This window comes from Macrobrachium nipponense, chromosome 13 (genome assembly GCF_015104395.2).
Source record: "Macrobrachium nipponense isolate FS-2020 chromosome 13, ASM1510439v2, whole genome shotgun sequence".
Lineage (NCBI taxonomy): Eukaryota > Metazoa > Arthropoda > Malacostraca > Decapoda > Palaemonidae > Macrobrachium > Macrobrachium nipponense.
In genome coordinates, this window is record NC_087206.1 from 89626855 (window position 1) to 89647400 (window position 20546).

General features: G+C 44.8%; 1 protein-coding gene across 6 annotated transcripts in view; it reads right to left on the reverse strand.

Moving 5' to 3' along the window:
- LOC135225182 (UPF0696 protein C11orf68 homolog) overlaps positions 1 to 19960 on the reverse strand; it is a 39252-nt gene extending 19292 nt beyond the window's left edge. Inside the window, exons 1-2 of one of the 6 annotated variants that reach the window (XM_064264460.1) lie at positions 19873 to 19960; positions 18703 to 18894 (exon numbers count right to left, since the gene is read on the reverse strand). In XM_064264460.1, the coding sequence (XP_064120530.1) occupies positions 18703 to 18863 (161 nt within the window). In that variant the 5' untranslated portion in view covers positions 18864 to 18894; positions 19873 to 19960. The other 5 variants (XM_064264459.1, XM_064264455.1, XM_064264456.1 and 2 more) reach the window with 5 other exon arrangements.
- Between the last annotated feature and the right edge of the window lie 586 nt (positions 19961 to 20546).

Below are 20546 nucleotides of genomic sequence, written 5' to 3' on the forward strand. Positions count from 1 at the left end.
TGACCGCGTGCGAGCCACCCCGCTAGCCGACCTCCCTCCCCCACGCACCCACCTCGGTGGGGTATAGGACTCACTCACGCTACACCACGTAGCCGATCCGAGTTTCTCGCCTAATAAGAAGGGGGGGGGGGGGGCAGGGAGTGCGATCGGGGGGTAGGCTCACCACACTATGCTCTGTATGAGTGGTGAGGAGGGTGCCCTGCTCGGGCGCGCCTCGGCTGGCCACCTGGCTCGACCAGGCGGTGCTCTCTCCGGCCCACTTTGTCATATCCCTTTCCACGGTCTTCTTCACCAGTCCTGTCCCCCCGCTCCGGCGGATCCGGGATCCCAGCTTCAAGGTATTGGCTATGCAAATAGCTCTGATTCCTTACTGATCAGATATGGGCCCAGGTTTTACTGAACCCCTGTTCTGTTCCCATGAAGCCGGACCCAGTATCGGGATAGCTAGGTGTATTTAGACACGGAATAGGTAACGATCCACTGCTGTTGGATCAGTTAGTTATGCATGCACACATATATATGTACACATGGTTATGTACGTTAGATACATATACTGTTAGTTTTATCCAATAAGATATCCTATCTTATTATACTTCGGTTTGTTTACTATGGCGGACTTATTACTCCGCCGGGTATTTCAAACCGAGGTACCTTGTTAACACTAGCCCATCGGCCTTGTTCATTTGTCTTGATTTGTCTCTTTCCATCCCTCACCCTAGAGGAATGGAGAACGGGCTTGAGACGCAATCCTAATTCACTAGATTTTACGTCTCCGGCGCCACCGGAGTCAGGACAGGTTTTCACTTGACCTGTCCCGTTCCACCAGCCCTATACTTAGGGCAAGACAAGAACAAGAGCTGCACCTCAGAGCTGGTGAGAACAAGGACGCATGATACCCTAGTGGTAAAAAATATTCTGTCACCGGAGTCACCTCCAATGATTGTAGAATAATGCATGCCCCACCGGACACACCTCCGGTGGGTCTAAATAGTGATACTCATGTATCATTTGACTTACAGATCTTGCAGTGTTTGGAGACGGGATGTACCGCCATCCTCCAAAAGCCCTGTGGGCACGTTGTGTGCAGGACCCACGCTGGTTATGTGGTCAAGGTCGGAGATCTGTTGGTTTGGCACCACGAGGGATGTGAGGTCTGCTACGGCCTCGTGAACGAACTCACCTCCAATCCGGTATCTACCATTCTTGATAATGATACAATGAGTGTGTTAGATGGACTATATCATGTTGATTCATACTGGACTAAGGATAGTATTTAGTTTAAGAATTGACATAACTTCCTCTTACAGAGTATCCAAGTTGTCAAGGACGCGGCGCTGGCTACCCTGAAGACCTGGGTCGGCGTATTTGGCCGCAATGCCAGGAAGGCTCAGCCCTACATGCTCTCTGAGGAGATGGCTGGAATCATCTACCCTGGAGCCAAGAAGTCATCGGCAGTAGAGGCAGCGGTAGCGGCTCCCATCATCGCCAGGATCCGGGCAGAGACCACCGCCGCGCCGGAGGAGGGTTTCGGCAAGGAGGTGGTCGGAGATGTGGCGGCCTTAGACCTTGACCGCGAGCCCATGGTTGTGGACAACCAGGGGCGATGGTAGGAATGTTGGTGAGGCAAGTAGTGTAGGGGCTCAAGGCTTGCTCTTGAGCCCATCTCAGTCTTCCTCTTTCTCTTCTACCACTTCCTTCCAGGGATTTGCCGGGAAGCTTCAGTCGGTTAGACCGAAGTCATCCTCGGTGATCCCTAAAGTCAAAAACCCGGTTGACTTTAAGGCTATGAAGAAGTCCTTGCCTAAGCCAAGGTACGGAACCAGCCACGTCACTAAGCCATCGGCTCCTAACCCCGAGGCGGACACGGCAAGAGAGACTCCCCCTCAACAGAGGTCGAGAGCAAAGGTTCCAAAAGCTAGGACCCCGGTACCTAGCTTTGACCCAGAGGCATTCTCTGCAAGTATGATGCAGCAGATGGGGAACATGGTAGGAACCTTGGTCCAGACCAAGTTCCAGGAGATGTTCTCCCAGCTGTCATCCACGCTGGAAGCCTCAGGCCAGTCCATCCAATCCTTATCGGAGAGGATGATTGCTCAGGAGAACCTAGTGGCAGGTCTCCGAGACTCTATGGCAACGGGACAGCCTCAGTCCCTGCCAATGCCAGACTCCTCAAAGCTGCCTCCCTTCAAGAGTAACAACCCTTGGAGGTCAGCAGCATACGCACCGTTCTCGGATGGTATGCTTACTATCGAGGGTTGCAGAACTCGAAGACTGGAAGACTTCGAGTTCTATCCTCCGGGGCTCCAGTTCCCCTTCATCGGCTACGCTTGTCTAACAGAAGACGCGATGGTAAGGGAGGATAAAATCCCCAGGTAGCAAGCTCAACAAGCTTGGCTCCGGAACTTGACAGAGTGGCAGTGCATCAACACCAGGTTGACGGCTCATAAGAGCCCTTTTACCACCTTCGCAGTAAACGAAGAAACGCCTACCCCATGTCTATCCAAAGTGGCTGAGCTAACCGTGCAGGCAGCCATGGAAGACAAACCAATGCCACAGCTCCGGGAAACAGATTTGCCTTCCATTCTGCTCCCCAGAAGCACAGAATGTTGGGTAGACGCACCTGCCACTTTTTCTGCAGGTAAGCTGGTGCCGGACTGTGGTAACACACTGTTCAGCAAGCGGTTCCCTAGGCTTCCGGACAGCCTAATCAAGGCCGAGTATGACGCCAGATTGAGACTGAGTAGGTCTCTCAACTTCGCCACCATGTCGGAAATGACGTCGCTCATCTACGAAGATGAAGCGTTGTTCAAAGTACTTACAAAGTCATTGCTTCACATGGTACAGTATGACTTGTATGACTTTGTGGTAGCAAGGCGGAATTGCAGGAAGCACGTTCTGGCTGAAGCATCCATTCGCTATGAGGCAAATAAATTAATTGGATCCTCCATCTGGGGAGCAAACCTCTTCCCCGACCCCCGCCGTTAACGAAGTCTTGGCGGAGGCAGTGAGGGTGAGCCAGAGTCTGAGGATTCGCTGGGGACTCATTCCTAAAAGGAAATCAGAGTCCGCCAGAACGAATACCAAAGGTAAGAAGAAGTTGAGGAAGTTTCAACGTTTCCAATCCTCTCAACCACAGACGATGGCCCAGGCAGTTCCGGTGGCTCAAATGAGTCAACCGTCAACATCAAAAGCACAACCGCAACAACAGTTTGTGCTTCTGACTCAACCGTTGCAACAACCCCAGGCTTCGACCGCCTCCTCCGTCTCTCCAGCTTACAATGCTACCTTTGAAACTCAAGCGTTTCAAGGGTATAACAGGTTTACCAGTGGCAGCCGTGCCAGAGGAGCCTTCCGACACAGAGGTAGCGGAAGAGCCTCCAACTGAGGCAAAGGCTTCCGGGGAGCCCATGGTGGCTGTCCATCCGCCAACCAATGAGACTCCTCAGGTAGGAGGGAGGCTGTACCTCTTCCGACATCGGTGGGGGTACAGCACCTGGGCCCAAAGTATTGTGACCAAAGGTCTGGGATGGAGTTGGATACAAGATCCTCCTCCATCAAACACCTTTTACCAAAGACCAACAGCGGAACTGATAGTATACCCGAGAATTACTTCAAAAAAGGGTAGTGTCACAAGTCAAAAACTTAAAGTTTCAAGGGCGCTTGTTCAGCATTCCAAAGAAAGACTCGAACAAACTAAGAATAATACTAGACTTGTCCCATCTAAACTCATTCATTCGTTGCGACAAGTTCCGAATGCTGACCTTACTTCCCCGTAGGGCCGTCACCACCTATATAGATCTTACAGATGCCTACTATCATATCCCGATAGCAAGACACATCCGCCCCTTCCTAGGCTTCAGACTAGGAAAGAAGGCTTCTTCCTTCAAAGTAATGCCATTCGGGCTCAACATAGCGCCCAAAATATTTACAAAAATAGCGGAAACAGTAGTCCAGGAGTTAAGGACTCAGGGGGTAATGTTAGCCTATCTGGACGATTGGCTCATCTGGGCCAAAGACGTCGAAGAATGCCGCACGGCGACGTCAAAGTGATAAAGTTCCTGGAACACCTAGGTTTCCAGAAAAACAGGAACAAGTCCCGTCTAACTCCGCCACCACGTTTTTAGTGGCTAGGAATCCAATGGGGCCTAAACTCTCACACTCTATGAATTCCGCCGGTAAAACGGAGAGATATAGCCAAGGCTACAAGACAATTTCTCAAAGACAAGCAGACGTCCCGGAGAAACCAGGAAAGAATCCTAGGTTCACTCCAGTTTGCATCAGTTACGGACGTACTACTGAAAGCCAAGCTAAAAGATATAAATCGAGTTTGGCAATCGAGAGCGAACAGAAGATCCCGGGACAAAGTATCACGTATCCCGGAGATCTTACGCAAGAGACTCCGCCCCTGGACAGAAGTCAAGAGTCTGTCGAAATCAGTACCACTACAGTTTCCTCCGCCGGCCCTAGTAGTCCATACAGACAACTCCTTGAGCGGCTGGGGCGGATACTCAAAATTCACGAAAGTACAGGGAACCTGGTCAGTGTCATTCCGCCAGCTACATATCATTGTACTGGAAGCCATGGCAGTGTTTCTAACACTGAAGAAACTCTTACCAGCCAAGAAAATCCATATCAAGCTGGTATTGGACAGCGCAGTGGTAGTCCACTGCATAAACAGGGGAGGTTCCAAGTCGAGCCATGTAAACCAAGTAATGATAGCCATATTTGCCCTAGCGGCAAGGAACCAATGGCACCTATCGGCCACTCACCTAGCGGGAGTAAGAAATGTAGTGGCAGACGCTCTGTCAAGGACTACTCCGCTGGAGTCGGAGTGGACCCTGGATGGAGGGTCATTCAAATGGATCTGCCAACAGGTGCCCAGGCTTCAAGTGGACCTTTTTGCCACGGAATCGAACCACAAACTACCATGCTATGTGGCCCCCAAACTGGACCCTCTGGCTTATGCCACAGGCGCTATGGCAATAGATTGGAATATCTGGAAAAGAATTTATCTCTTCCCTCCGGTGAACCTACTAATGAAGGTCCTGAACAAACTCAGGACTTTCAAAGGTCAGATCGCACTAGTAGCTCCCAACTGGCCCAAGAGCAATTGATTCCCTCTACTAGTGGAATTGGGACTCCTGCCCCGAGGGATTCCCAATCCCAACCTGACGCAGTTGGTACAAATGCAGACTGTGTCCGCTTCCTCAGGAATTCAGAAAGCCCTAACTTTATGGACTTCATGAAGTTTGCGGCACAGAAAGATGCCAACATTGATCCTCAAAACATCCGGTTCCTAGAATCAGATAAACGAGAATCAACACTGCGTCAATATGATTCAGCAGTGAAGAAGCTAGCCACCTTTTTGAAAGACACGGGAGCACAAACCATGACTACGAATCTGGCGATGACCTTCTTCAGAACCTTGTTCGATAAAGGATTAGCAGCTAAGTACTATTACTACAACCAAATCGGCACTAGAGAAAATATTCCAATTTGGATTTAATATTGATCTTACAGATTCATATTTTTCTTCTATTCCCAGGGCTTGTACTAGACTTAGACCAATAGATAGACCTCAAGCGGTCTCCTGGTTCTTAAATGATGTCCTTAAGGTAGCTTCGGACACTGTTAATGAGCCATGTACTTATATAACGCTCCTAAGGAACACATTATTCCTAATAAGTCTGGCCTCAGGAGCTAGAATATCTGACCTGTCGGACCTTTCTATGGGAACCAGACCATATTGAGTTCCTCCCATCAGGAGAATTATTACTTTTACCAGATCGTCAATTTTTGGCTAAAAACAAAGACCCACAAGATAGGTGGGCCCCATGGAAAATTGTCCCTCTTCCTCCGGATCTGTCCTTATGTGCAGTTAATTCACTAAAAGCCTATTTAAACAGAACTGCCATGAAAACTTCAGGCCCCTTGTTTATTAGGGAAAATGGTGGAACCATCTCCCTACAAGGAATCAGGCAGCTAACCCGGAATCAATTCCGCGAGCACATGATGTCAGGGTGGTAGCTACATCAGTTAATTATTTTCAACACATGAACTTTGACGATCTCAAAAAGTATACAGGCTGGAAATCACAGACAGTATTTAAATGCCACTACCTAAAATCCTTAGAGGCCCTTAAATTCCCAGCAGTGGCAGCGGGGAACACAGTTTCCCCTGACACTGCATAGCATGGTAGTAACTAGTCTATGTGGCCTATGTCTCTCTCTCATCTCTCTCTCCTACCTGCCTCGCTAGCATTCTTGACCTTAGCTCGGTTGTTACTGGGTTGCACACTTTAACCTGATTTTCACCTTGATTGTATTATGATCTTTATTGCTTGTACATATGGATATCTGGTCGAATTTTTGTAAATAAATTCCGGTTTAGTGGTGTGGGATTCATTTAATGTTATATGTCAGGTTATACAACCCTACTAGTAGATAAAAACTGTAGTTTAAGGATATCATTAAAAATCTTCATAGTATTAAGGAAATTTATTAAGTATTTGTAGATTGAATTTATTAAGTATTTGTAGATTGAATAACTATTATTAAATAATATTTAATAATTACACAAGTTTCAATTTCCTTACAGTAATTTATCTACACTAACTTTCCAAGCTGATGGGGCTAATTCTCTTGTTACTATTTCACGGAGCGACACAGGGTAGGCCCAGAAAAGGGATTTTGACAAAGGAAAAATCTATTTCTGGGCAGTGACCTGTGTCGCCCAGTGAAACCCACCCTCTAATTTCCACACCCTAATCTGGCCCAAGCTTGGGTGCTATCTACAGGAATGGTAAACAAAGCGCTAGCCGTAGCAATAGTGGGTAGCGGGGGCCTAGAATGGCTCCTCTGTAGACGAGGGATATTGAGAAAGGAAGAGACTAAATGGCAGGGGACCTCTGGTAGTGGTTACACTCGCCCCAGATACCATACCGACACCTTAAATAAAGGTGAGCGAGCCAGAATATTCTGGCATTACCTTATAGCTTTTTTCTCTGGTATATTTAGCAATATTTATACCTAGAAATGAGTGCTAAAAGAACCATTTCACTGGGCGACACAGGTCACTTCCCAGAAATAGATTTTTCCTTTGTCAAAATCCCTTTTTGTTGCCTATATTAGTGAAAGTATGAAACTTGTTATTCCCGGGGTCATGGTTTGAACTGAATTCATTTTTACCTTGTAATCGGTGGTTTTTATCCTTACTGCCATCACAACTGAAACTCCACAGTGCTTATTTGATTGTTATTATACACATTTTGGTCTCAATTCACTCCACATTGCACTTTAAACAAGTTGCTGTTCCTGGTTCCTAAGCGCGTGCGCCACAAACACAGTTACGAACAGCAGACGACGACACTGCAAAGTTTTATTCCCTAAATTGTTTACTTTACTCGTTCTTTAGTTCAACTTTACTTTGTTATTTCAAAATGTTAATTTAATTCATGTCTATTATCACTTTTTTGCAACCAAATTACCCCCGAAAAATTACATATATTTCTAAAGTAAATACAATCCAATGTTTCTAACCTTGTCATACATCTGGCTGCCAAAAACCATAGAGGAACAGACTGCGGATAGGTGGATTATAATGGGTTTTTTTTTCTAGCACTTCATTGATTTAAGTCTATATTAGTATTTTGATTTTTTTAATAACTGTATGCCAGAAATAAATGTAACCTTTAATGTTTGCATGCTAAGAATGGCAAAATCATCGTTGCCACATTAGTGGAGCTTCACACATACGCATTATTATAAACTGTTTCCATGAATTCTAGTTGTCATAGTAATGCAATAATGATAAGATTGCTTTAATATTTATGTATATATACTTTCAATACATAGGATAATTTCACCAATTTCCACGTTTTGTGTAAGTCTTATACCCAGTTTGGAGGGTGAACACATACCAATTGGCAACAGAGAGAGAGAGAGAGAGAGAGAGAGAAGGACAGGGGTGGCGGTGGAGGGGGGGGGGAGGTTTGGTGGAGCTTTTTATGTGTGTTCGTATCCATTTCTGGATAAAGAGATTTTGACGAAGGAAAAATCTATTTATGGGGAGAGACCTGTGTCGCCCGGTGAAATGGATCCTGCTATCCACTTTCCTGATATAAGTAGTTTCTAAATATACCAGAGAAAGTTTGCATTGGTATGCAGAGGTTACTACCCTCGCTCGAGCACCCAAAGGGCGTCGTGTATAAAGTTCAGGGCATGTGAAAGCCACTACTCACAGGTCTCCTGCCATTTAAGAGTATTCCTTCTCAAAACCTACATATGGGGTGAGCCACGCCAACTGTTATACCCACACTGCCTCTGTACTGCCGCTACTAACGCCCGACGCAAGCACTCTCTATCAATCCTTGCTGTGTTAGATACCTTTCCTGGCTTGGATAGGTGTAGGGAAGGGAAGACTTATGATAGGGGTCGGGTTCACCGGGCGACACAGGTCTCTCCCCAGAAATAGATTTTTCCTTCGTCAAAATCCCTTTTCTGGGTCGACCTGTTTGCCGGTGAAAATTTACCAGAGAATACCATCCAATCCAATGAGTAAAGTAAACTTAAGGGGAGAAATGAAAATGGAATTCATTAAAAAATAAGTTTACTTAATGTAATAGACTTCCGTAACAATAGAAACTTAACCTATTAATACTTAATAACTAAGACTTGAGTTATGGCTTAGAATTAAATATGCTTAACCTCTTCATTACCGAAAGTTTGTTTGGAGGTAGGTGGGTACCACCATTCAAGTCTACTACACCGCACCGGGTGCATAAAGGTGGTACGCATAGTACCACCAAAACTCCTCTTTTCAGATAGGGACTTCCAATCATTCTGCAATTTCGGTTTGAAGAGTTTGGAGCAAAATAAACAGTATGACACGATGCCAGACGTATGATGAACCCCAAAAAATATTATTACTGCTTATAGTATTCACTTATTACATTTTACAAATAAAAGATATGAACACCAGATAAATGAAGGTAGAAATAAAGCCTTATAGTAACTTTATATATAAAAAACCAAACCAGAGAAAAAGCAAAAAAGCGATTTTTTCTGAGGACAAGAAACTTGAAAAATTAGTTTAGATACCCCTGATGCCCCTAAAGTTGTTTTCTGTGATGAAACTAATCTTAAAAAACGTAGAAAATGACATTGACCAATTTTTGAAAGATATACTATAAAATTTGCGATTTCCATATTTATTGGCGGGGCTTTCGCTTTAGTTTTTGCTTTTTTTTTGTTATTACGTGCTTATTTACTGTTCTATTTTGATAATACTTTTTATGCATGTTCCAGGTGCGATATACCAACATTCTGTAAGACCGAATTTCTATTCAAGACCGTAGTTTTCTCACCGACCACCAGTGTCCCTTGTACAAGGGACACTGAGTTTCACATTTTTTTTCATAAAATCATTTATTTTCCCTGAAGGATGATAAAACTAACAGAGAATATGCGTTATTATAGTGCTAATAATACCTGATAATTTCATTAGCCTGTCTTGATTAGTGTATTTTTGGCAAATATTTTTACGATCGGCACCCCTCCAAACTGGAGTCACTACCGAGAGATTCAGTTCGGCAGCGAATGCAACGTTTACATTCTGCTCACCCACCCGGTAAAGAAGGGGTTAATGGTAATGCAAAAATGTTTATACAGGTACTATGCAAGGAATTTGTTACAATTCTGGATATGTACCATGCGGTTTATAAAACACATCCGTGACCAATAAATTATGTACAAAATACGTGGCAGAGTGACGCCAGGGTTCTCCCAATACCGAGGAGAGGGGCATCGTGGCGAGTACAAGTGAGGCAGGTAGACAGTAGGAGGGAATGGGGAAGGGAATGGCAGAAGAAGATTGAGAAATGTTATTCTGGGGAGACTAAACTCCCTGCAGCTGTAGTTGAATATTTCAGTGCTTCCAAATTCTTTAAATAATGGCGTTTGAAAACTAGTGGAGATTTCCAACCCGTGTATTTTTCAAGATCCTCAAAGTTCATATTTTGGAAATAATTCATTGAAGTAGCCACTGCCCGAATCTCATGAACCTGTGGAAATGACTCCGGGTTGGCCTGTTTTATAAAGTAGAGTATCTGCTGTCTAATACCTTTGATAGAGATTGTGCCACCATGTTTCCTAATAAAGAGAGGACCTGACGACTTTGTAGAGGTCCTGGCTAAAAAGGACTTAAGAGTTGTAACAGGGCATAGAGATGTGTCCTGAGGCAGGGAAATAATCTTCCAAGGGAACCACCTATTTTGGGGGTCTCCATTTTTAGCCAGGAAGCTCCGGTCTGGGGAGAGTAGCACTTCTCCTGATGGGAGGAAATCTATGTTGTCTGGGTTACGTGAGAGAGCCGAAAGTTCAGATATTCTGGCACCTGAGGCCATAGCCGTTAAATAAGGTTTACCTTAAAAGAGTGATATATGAGCAAGATTCATTAATGGTGTCTGACGCCAGTTTAAGTACATCATTTAAGAACCAAGTGACCTTTTGTGGGCGAGAAGTTGGTCTAAGGCGTGCGCATGCTTTTGGAATTGAAGAGAAATACGTGTCTGACAAATCTATGTTAAAGCCGACTTGAAAGATCTTCTTCAAGGCTGATTTTATTGTTGTAATAGTACTGGCGGCTAGGCCCTTTTCGAATAAAGATCTGAAAAACGAGATGGCCAGATTTGGAGTCATTCTATGGGTATCTGAATGTTTTAGAAATTCAGCTAACTTTTTAACAGCTGAATCGTATTGTCTAAGAGTTGAATCTCTTTTGTCTGATTCTACGAACATGACATTACACAGATCAATACTAGCATCTTCTTGGGCCGCAAACTTCATGAAGTCCATAAAGTTAGGGTTTGCAGAATTCTTGAGGAAGCTGACACAGTTCGAGTTTGTACTACCTGTGTCAGTTCCGGCCGAGGGATCCGTCTGGGATGGAGCTTCAGCTCTAGAAGGAGCGGAAACCAGTTGCTTTTGGGCCAGTTGGGAGCCACTAGAGCTACTTGTCCTGTGAAGGAACGTAGCTTGTGCAACACCTTCATCAGAAGATTCACCAGAGGGAACAGGTAAATCTTCTGCCAGTGGTTCCAATTTATGGCTAACAAGTCTGTGGCATAGGTTAGAGGGTCCAGATTGGGAGCCACATAGCATGGTAGCTTGTGGTTGGACTCTGTTGCGAATAAATCTACTTGCAGGCCGGGGATTTGACTGGAAATCCACTAGAATGAATTCATGTCCAGGGACCATTCTGACTAGCAGTGGTCCTGGAGAGAGCGTCCGTGATCACATTCCTGACTCCTGCCAGATGAGTTGCTGCCAGTGTTTCTTTGCTGCCAAGGTAAATATTGCTACTAGTACATGATTCAGTTTGCTTGTTCTGGAGCCTCCTATTAAGCAATGGACTACCACTAGGCTGTCCCGAGACTATCCTCACAGAGTTGTTTTTGGCTGGAGTTAACTTTTTCAGAGTTAGAAAAACTGCCATGGCTTCCAATACATTGATGTGGAATTGGCAGAACGTGTTTGACCATGTTCACTGAACTTTCTTGTGCTAAGAGTATCCCCCCCAACCACTCAGTGACGCTTATGTATGAATTGTCACAGGTGGGGGGTGGGGGAGGGAAGTGCAGTGGCACTGACTTGGTTAGATTCTTGATTTTCGACCATGGGTGAAGTCTCTCTGCTAGTACGGATGGAATTACTGAGAGTTTGTCTCTGAGATGGTTGTGGTTCTCCTCTTCCAGACACGATTGATGTCTTTCAATCTGGCTTTCAGTAGGACGTCTGTTACCGACGCAAATTGTAGTGAACCGAGGATCCTCTCTTGGGTACATCGAGAAGCCTTTTTGTTCATAAGAAATCGTTTCGTAGCCGTTGCTATCTCCTTGGCCTTCTTGGGTGGAAGGGATAGCTTGTGATTCTTCAGGTCCCATTGGATTCCCAGCCATTGGAAGTGGGAAGCTGGTTCCATCCGCGACTTCTCCTTGTTTATTTGAAATCCTAGAAGCTCTAAGAGTTCTATGATTTTGGCTATTGACCTGCGGCATTCCTCGACTGTGGTTGCACAAATGAGCCAGTCGTTTAGGTAGGCTACCAGCATTATTCCTTGGGTCCTGAGTTCCTGGACTACTGTCTCTCCTAGTTTGGTGAATATTCTGGGTGCGATGTTGAGCCCGAATGGCATGGCTTTGAATGAATACGCCTTGTTGCCTAGTCGGAAGCCTAGGTATGGAGAGAAGTTCCTTGCTATCGGAACATGATAGTAAGCGTCTGTAAGATCTATAGAGGTGGTGACGGCCCCACGGGGAAGTAAGGTCTGCACCTGCAAGACTGTCAGCATGCGGAACTTGTCGCAAAGAATGTGAGAATTGAGTTTGGACAAGTCTAGAATGACTCTTCTTTTGAATGAGTCCTTCTTTGGGACAGTGAACAGACGTCCTTGAAATTTTAGGCTCTTTACTTTCTTTATGGTTTTCTTCTGCAAGAGATCTTTGGTGTACTCTTCCAAGTCCGTTGTTGGAGTCTGGAAGAAGTTCACTGGTGGTGGTGGTGGGAATCCTCCCTTCCACTTCCATCCCAGGCCCTTAGAGATTATGCTGTACACCCAAGGGCTGAAAGTCCAATGATCTCGGAACAAGTATAGCCTCCCTCCTACCTGGTACTTCTCACTGGTTGGTTGTGGGTTTATAGCCCCTGCCTCCGCGGAACCCCCTGCCTCTTGACCCGCTACGTAGCCGGGAGTGGCCTCTGGCTCTACTACTGCCGGCATGCCGGTTGTAGCCGCGAAAGGAACTGCTGGCTTCGTAGACGGGGTTGAAGGCGGGGGAGGCCATTAGTGCTGCAGAGGTTGAAGGCTGTTGGCCTTGTGGAGCCTGAAGCAGCACAAACTGCTGCTGGAGCTGGGCCTTCGATGTCAAAGGCTTCGACATTTGGGCGAGGGGCACTGCCTGCGCCATTTGTTGAGGGCGAGAAGTCTTGTATGGCACGAAATATCTTTGCTTCTTCCTGAATCTGGCTTGCTTTACGGTTGCCTCAAACATATGTTTGAAGGGCAGACCCCAACGGACACGAAGGCTTTGATTGGCTCTGGAGGCTTCCCTCAAGACGTTATCTACTTCTTCTTGAGGGAAGAGATTTTCACTCCAGATCGAGGATTTAATTAGTCTATTAGGCTCATGCCTAATAGTAGCCTCCGCCAAGACGTACTTTCTGCATGCTCTTCTTACGATACCAAATTCGAATAGGTCCAACTGATAAGTCTGTAGCAGACTTTTTGTCAAGACCTGGAAGAGCTGCTCGTCCTTGTAAATGGAAGCTTGCTCGTCCTTGTAAATGGAAGCTACCAACTCCATTGAGGTAATGATAGCTCTAGCCAGTCTAGTCCTGGCCTCAAACTCAGATTTTATCATGTTCTCTGACAACAAGGTTGAGGCACAGTCCGAGTCCAATTTGCCGACCGTAAACGTGGCCGGAGCATCTTGCCAGAAGTCTCTGTTGGCAGGTATGAGGAGGGAGGTAGCCTCTGTCTCCTTCAAGATTGGGAGAGGCTTCTCTTCCATGATTGCCTGGAGGGTCAACTCCGTAATCTTGTCTGTGCAGGGGGACAGAACCTCGTCTGGTGTCACAAACATGGTAAAGGAGCCTTTGTGAGGTGTTAACCTGGTGTTAACGCACTCCCAGTCAGCCATGGTACGAGCCCAGACAGCTTGGGCTTGTTCCTTCGGAAAGATAACCGTTTCCTTAAGAACTTTGTCCACTCTGACTAGCGCATGTTCCGCTAGTCTGGCGAATCCCTTGAAGGGAAACTGGAAGTCTTTTGGGTAGAACTCAAAGTCCTCCAGTGGTCGGGTGCCGCAACCTTCAAGGGTCAGTTTGCCATCCACGTATGGGGCATTGGCAAACCGCCATGGGTTGCTCTTATGGAAGGGTGGTAATTTTGAGGTGTCCGGGACCTCTGAGGCTAGTGCCGGAGATCCAGAGTGGAGCAAACCCGACATCAACTCCTTTATGGGCTTTATCTGCTCAGCCACTATGTCCGATACTGACTGGCTGGAGATCTCCGATCCGGAGGCCCACCTCAAAGAGTCGAATCTTTCATCGACTGCATCCCTAACCTTCGACATCAGAAGGTTAGCAAGGTCATGGTCAAGGTCTGACTCCGCCGCCTTAGATCTAGTGAACTTTGTTCTCGATCCCTTTGAAGAGAGAAACCTTGGCAGCAAGCGATTTTGCAGAGGAAGTCAATGGCCTAGGGGCCGGAGACAACTCTGACGCTGCTGGTGGAGCTGACCTGGGTACCTTAGGCAGTGATTTTGTTGCCTTAAGGGACTTTTCCTTGGGACGGACAGATCTCAAGCTGTCCCAAGTAGTAGGGGTGGGCCTGGTAAAGCCCCGGAAGGAGGAAGAAGAAGAGGGAGTGGGACTGAGGAGGCTACCTGCCTCACTTACCTCACCACTTACCTGCTCATCCAGGGCCATGGGTTCTGTGTGGATGTTAATCGCCACGACGTCTCCCACCAGATCCTGATCGTCCGGAAGTGGGGCTGTCGCGGCCCGGATGGCGTCGATGAGGGGAGCCGCCAGACTTGGCTTGACCGAATCCGATGGCGAACCCTTGAAGAGGCGAGTCCCCAGGGTGACGTCCAGGACGTAGAGGTGCCCAGACGGAGCGTTCCGCCCATACCCGGAGACCCACTGTCTCAGGTTCGTCTTGGCCATCTGGCGGCTGTCATCATCTGTCTGTCGGGGAGGAAGGAAAATTAACCTTCCTGCTATAGATGGTTTGATTTATATAATATTAGGAATTGAATATGATATAAATACACAATTTGTGAACAAAGGGAGAGAGAGGGTTATTTAGTGCTTACCTGGTCATCGGCAAAGATCATCACCAATTCGAAACAGGGTGCACGCCTCTGGGTGCCAGACCATGTAGGGTGCTTCTCCCTGCTCCCCCACGAAGGAGATGGAGCAGTTCGCATGCAACCGGCAGACCTCATGTCCCACCGGATCGCTAAAGGAGGCGGAGCACCCCCGAGACAGGCAACGCACCTTCTGCAAGGGAAATTATTGATGAGCAACATTTCCCCAGGAGGAATTGGAACTTAAGACTACATAAGTTCACAATACTCATTTAAACACATGCACAATCTTATGATAAGAGCATGCATAATTCATAATAAGAGGTATGTAAATTCAGTGCAAATTTGTATTTAATCGTTGCTAGGTCGCGTTCGGAGGTTCTAGGCCGGCGCTGCGTTCACCAACTGATATCCGCCTTGCTATGAGGAGGGCGAGCTCAACTCTATAGCTCCGGCAGGCCCCGGAGGAGTACATGTCAGTGTAGGCACCTACTAAAACCCGAGAACGGAACCCGATAAGCCGTAGACTTATCGGGCAACTCCGGCAGCGGATGCAAGGGTAAGTCATCCTTCGTCAGTACCGCAAGGATCCGGAAATAACACCTGTACCATTTACTCAACCTAGGCTATTTTTATAGTCTCACTTTCGACCTAGCCGTTAGCTGTGAAAGCGCCAGAGATGGCGAGTCAGGAAAAGGAATTTCCATGTCCGACATTGCCTATCTTCGGCAAAGATGGGTTGAGGACAAGCCTCCTATTGCTATTCCACTGCTAACGGAGGCGTAACGGGAGCCCATAATGTGTGTAGGAATACTAGCCAGGGGAGATATGTACTTCGGTGGTGGAGCACCGGCAGGCTAGTACCAGGCTAAGTATTCTTTAACCGCCAACCCTGTTCCCCAACCCTAGCCCTCCCACTTGTATGAAACTCAAGCAGACGTCTCTTAGAAGGAGAGCTAATACTGCGAGTTACAACAGATCGAATAAGCCGAGCCGATAAGTGGAGAGGGGAGGGGGTAGGGGAGGGGGTAGGGGAGGAAGGGGTGGTTGGTAGTGGTTGGTCGTGGACGTCTGACTACCTACCCGATCATAGGTGGCCACCCAACTGGTCGTATATGTAGCCTATCCCTGTAGAGGTAGTAGTGTACAGAGAACCCTGGCTCGTCGTGATTGGTCTTGTCACTGATTAGAGTGGCCGCCCAATAGCCGATGTGTAGGCTACCACCTGCAAGAGTGGTAATGCGACATGGCCTATGGTCTGTCGTGGTACGAACATCGGTCAGGGTGGTCACCTATCAGAGACCTAGGCTACCTTTCAAGACGGTAGTGACTGAGATCATGGTTCACTGTGGTAAGATTACTACCAGAAGGGAGCTCAATCGAGAGGAATAGCCTATCGAAAGAGGCTAGTAAATACTAACCAGACCTTGTATGGTGCAGGAATATAGCCCAAATAGTGGTCTAACGAATTTACTACAATAATGAGGCAATCTGAGAGAGTTGTAAAGGTAATAAACCTGCTATAGGCCTATAGGCTACGACTGTGTAATGACGATAACCATATTGTTAATAGAAGTACCCTATCTCTCTCTCTCTCCCTCCTCGTTGCAAGGCAATACAGCCTGCTTAATTAATTACGAAATAAACATAATACTGTTACTACAAGAACATGTCAAGATTACGTACGCGCCTCGCAGATGAGGGAAGAAAGGGCTAATCGTTCTTCCTATGAATTACGTCTTAGCTTAGGTTATAGAAACTGCTAAATACAACGTAGGCGTGAATGTTATTCTAATGACATGTACAGTACTATAGTATATGCATAGAGCAAGAAACACGGGAATTGGGTACTCATAACAAAAATAGCAATAGCTCGGATATTAATTAATAAAATACCGGTACCCAAACCCACGCGTTCCCGTTTGTGGCATCCAAGATGGCGGGTGACGCCGCATTCCCACAATACTTTCTACAGGCTCGCGGGTCTATAAAAGGACTCCAATTTCACAATATATTGAAAAATACAAATTGGGGTACTCAACTTAGGTGTTGGTGACATCTGAGTAGAAGCCATCACTTAATAAGCGAGCAGATGCTGAAAGAAAGCACAGAACGAAAAACGTGTCCACTAGAGGGAAGGTTTCTAACATGACTGATAGAGAGCGCTCGCGTCAGGCGTTAGTAGCGGCAGTACAGAGGCAGTGTGGGTATAACTGTTGGCGCGACTCACCCCATATGTAGGTTTTGAGAAGGAATACTCTAAATGGCAGGAGACCTGTGAATAGTGGCTTTCACATGCCATGAACTTTATACACGACGCCCTTTGGGTGCCCGCGCGAGGGTAGTAACCTCTGCATACCAATGCAAACTTTCTCTGGTATATTTAGAAACTATTATGTCAGGAAAGTGGATAGCAGGATCCATTTCACCGGCGAACGCAGGTCGACCAAGAAATGGAGTTTTTTAATCTAAGTACTACAAGGACAAGTGTCGTTATTCATTACAATTAGTGATTCACGATACCCATATAAATTACGGCACTGGGTGTAATGCACTATAGCAAAATCTTGTTCTGATACGAGTGTTCGTTACAGAAATATTGCCAAAAAACATGCTTGCAGTCTCTGAAACCCATAGGTAGTAAGTATGCTGCTTAGTTCAGTCAAATTTTATGTAATCAAGTTTTTTTACAAGTTACCTATTGTAGCTATAAATTTGTATTTTTCTCAATCAAAACATATGCCCCTCAATGCTAACTTTCCTCTTTCAACAACTTTCTGGTCATTGCAAATTCGGCCCCATAATTTCTTATGGTGCGAAAAACAGACGGAGGGCCCAGGGACCGAAAACGATTGCGTCACACTACGGCGGTAATCCGGCAGTAAAAAATCTTTATATATCCAAAAACCAAATAATAAAGATATATAAGTGCATTATGATTATAACAATTACATGAATAGCTGATAACAATCTGCATGAATAGCTGGTAAACTGTTCAGCAAGAAAGTTGAATATAGCAATTATTTACAATAGGTACGAAATTCAAGATGTCGTGACATCATAATACAGGATTTAAAAGAACGTTCTAATTCCAAAAAATAATTACTTAAATTTGAGTCAGAATCGGGTTACTTTTTCAATAACGAATGTTTTCAAATTAATCATCATAAATATGTAAAATATTGATGTTTTACTATATATTTAAAAAATTATCTAAGTGCAAGGTCGTCTTTTTCTACCAAAACTGTTGTTTACTTAAAAACATCCTGGTAAGGTACCGTGTTCCGATTGTTGTGATGAAAGTGCCCCAGCGTCTGTGGGTACAAGTGGTGTGCGGATTTATCACAGGAAATGGGAAGTTTGTTGACACAAGCGACTCCGTAAACATCGAGATGGCGTCAACTTCTAAGTTATTTAATCATAAGTAAAAATTTCGAAAGCGTTTTGGTGAGATTTCCACTGCCGTGGACACCTGTTTCACTACCCTCTGTTTAAATCTTAAAATTTGGCCTTAATTTCTAACTTTGGAGTAAATACTTACTTCGAAAGGAGAGTAGCTAGAAGTCTTTAGCTCCGTTTCTCACCAACAAGTCGGGACTGATGCCCATCTCCGGTGTCAGGACGCGTTATAGCTATGTACTTTTTCGGAGGGTGGCATGCATTGATCACTGTTGGCTTGATGCAGGCCATGCGGCGTTTTACCCTAAATACAGTTTACAATGATAGGCTATAACATAACACATACTGGCCTAAAGCTACATGATATTGGTTTAAGTATTCTGATAGTGTGGCAAATGATGCTGGGAATTTCTTACAGACAGTATTGCCCATACCTTTTCAAAACGGATGGCTTATAATTTTGTAGAAACGTATCTAATTCATTAATGTCCTCCACTGATGCATCGAATTTTATCCATTGGCCAGATTCTTCTGCCTCCTTAATAATTTCAGTAAGGAATTCCGATTCGTACTCATATGTGTTACCTTCAGCCATGATGGAGGACTTTCAAATCGATAAGAGGAATCTGAAATTGAGGAGAAAAATGATTGTAATCAGGAAAATCAACACCTAAATTAATTTTTTTTAAATAAAATATAGTATACTATTTGAGACACATGTAAGCCTAAGTTTTAATTCTCACTGGCAGAAAGAGGAAAGACCTTTCTAAGATCTTAAGTTAACACGTGTGGGTATTTCTGTGCATGTGTTTTGGAATTTTCATCCAACACTTCACTGGGTAAATTACATTCTTTATATAACGACATCACTAAGTTTCCAAAACCATTGTGACATGACATCACTAAGTTTCCAAAACCATTGTGACATCTACTTCAATCACTTTGAAGTTTCATTTGAAGGGAGATACCTAGGTAATTCTACAGCTTGTACTAGTAGTAGAGTAGGCTACATACCTTTAAAAAAAGTATGAATAATGTTAGCACACATTTCTTGGATTTTAAGCGATCCTTTGTGGGATTTTCATATTCGCATTAGAAACACAGTTCTTATATACACATACCCAGTTTCTTCAGTCTGTACGCTATGATAAACATTATAAAGAATATGAATGGTTACCTTTTCACTACCAGAAACGGATCTTTAACTCTGTGCAAAATAAACTGCTATGAAAGGGTTGGAGAACGCGACCGCGTATCAATCACGATACACGATTCTCGAATACCTACGTTCATACCTACCTTTTGCGGTTCGCGCAAACAGTACTTAAACAGTTACGTCTCAAGCATTATCAGCCCGTTGCTGATAACCAAAGACTTTGCTGATAACCACTGGTTCTAAGTAAAATAAAAATTAAACAAACATTATCAGGAACTAGTTCACATTCAACGTCACATTTTGTTAAAGTCTGTCTTATTGCATCACCATAAACTTGTTAAAGTCTGTCTTATTGCATCACCTGTCTTATTGCATCACCATAAACTTGAATGGTACGTGTAGCCTATAGCTAGCAATGATATACTAAAATAGAATGTACTTAGATCACCGATGAATTTAAAAGAATACAAATCTCGTGGCAGTGTCATTGCTTTGCTGAGGAATTCTAATGTTAGACTTTCATCAAGGCCACTGATACGATTCACTTCCGTTAAGACATAGAGCCGTATACAAATGGCGATTTCTACCACATTATAATGTGCTCGAGAATTTCACTGTCCCAGAACCATTGTCATTTTTACTGAACTAAGGATGCACTCCAATAGTGTGTTTAAATATAATATGAAAAACTTTCTACTCTAGATTAGTCATATTAGTAGCAGTAATAAGAATAGTCTCCTCTACGAGATGACAATGGATTGGGAAAATCAATAGATCGTCCTGTAATTTGAAATTTAAAATTATGTGGAACAAATAAGCTTAAATCTCAGTAAGATTTAACAGCATGAAGGAAAACCACTAAATTAATCGTCAGTAGCTGTGGCGATGAATCACAGACTATAATGATATTAGGGTTAGCTTTCTTGCAGTTGCCATTTCGTGAAGAAAGAGGTAAGTGAATGCTGGTGAATGGCTATTATTTTACTTTATTATGCAAATCTATATATCCACACAAATCTGTCTAGAGATATGATTCAGAATACGAAAGATGTTATTAGAAGTATATGTATACCGCAGGGAAATTAAACTGAAACCAGGACAATCGGCAAGGGAAGTGCCGTT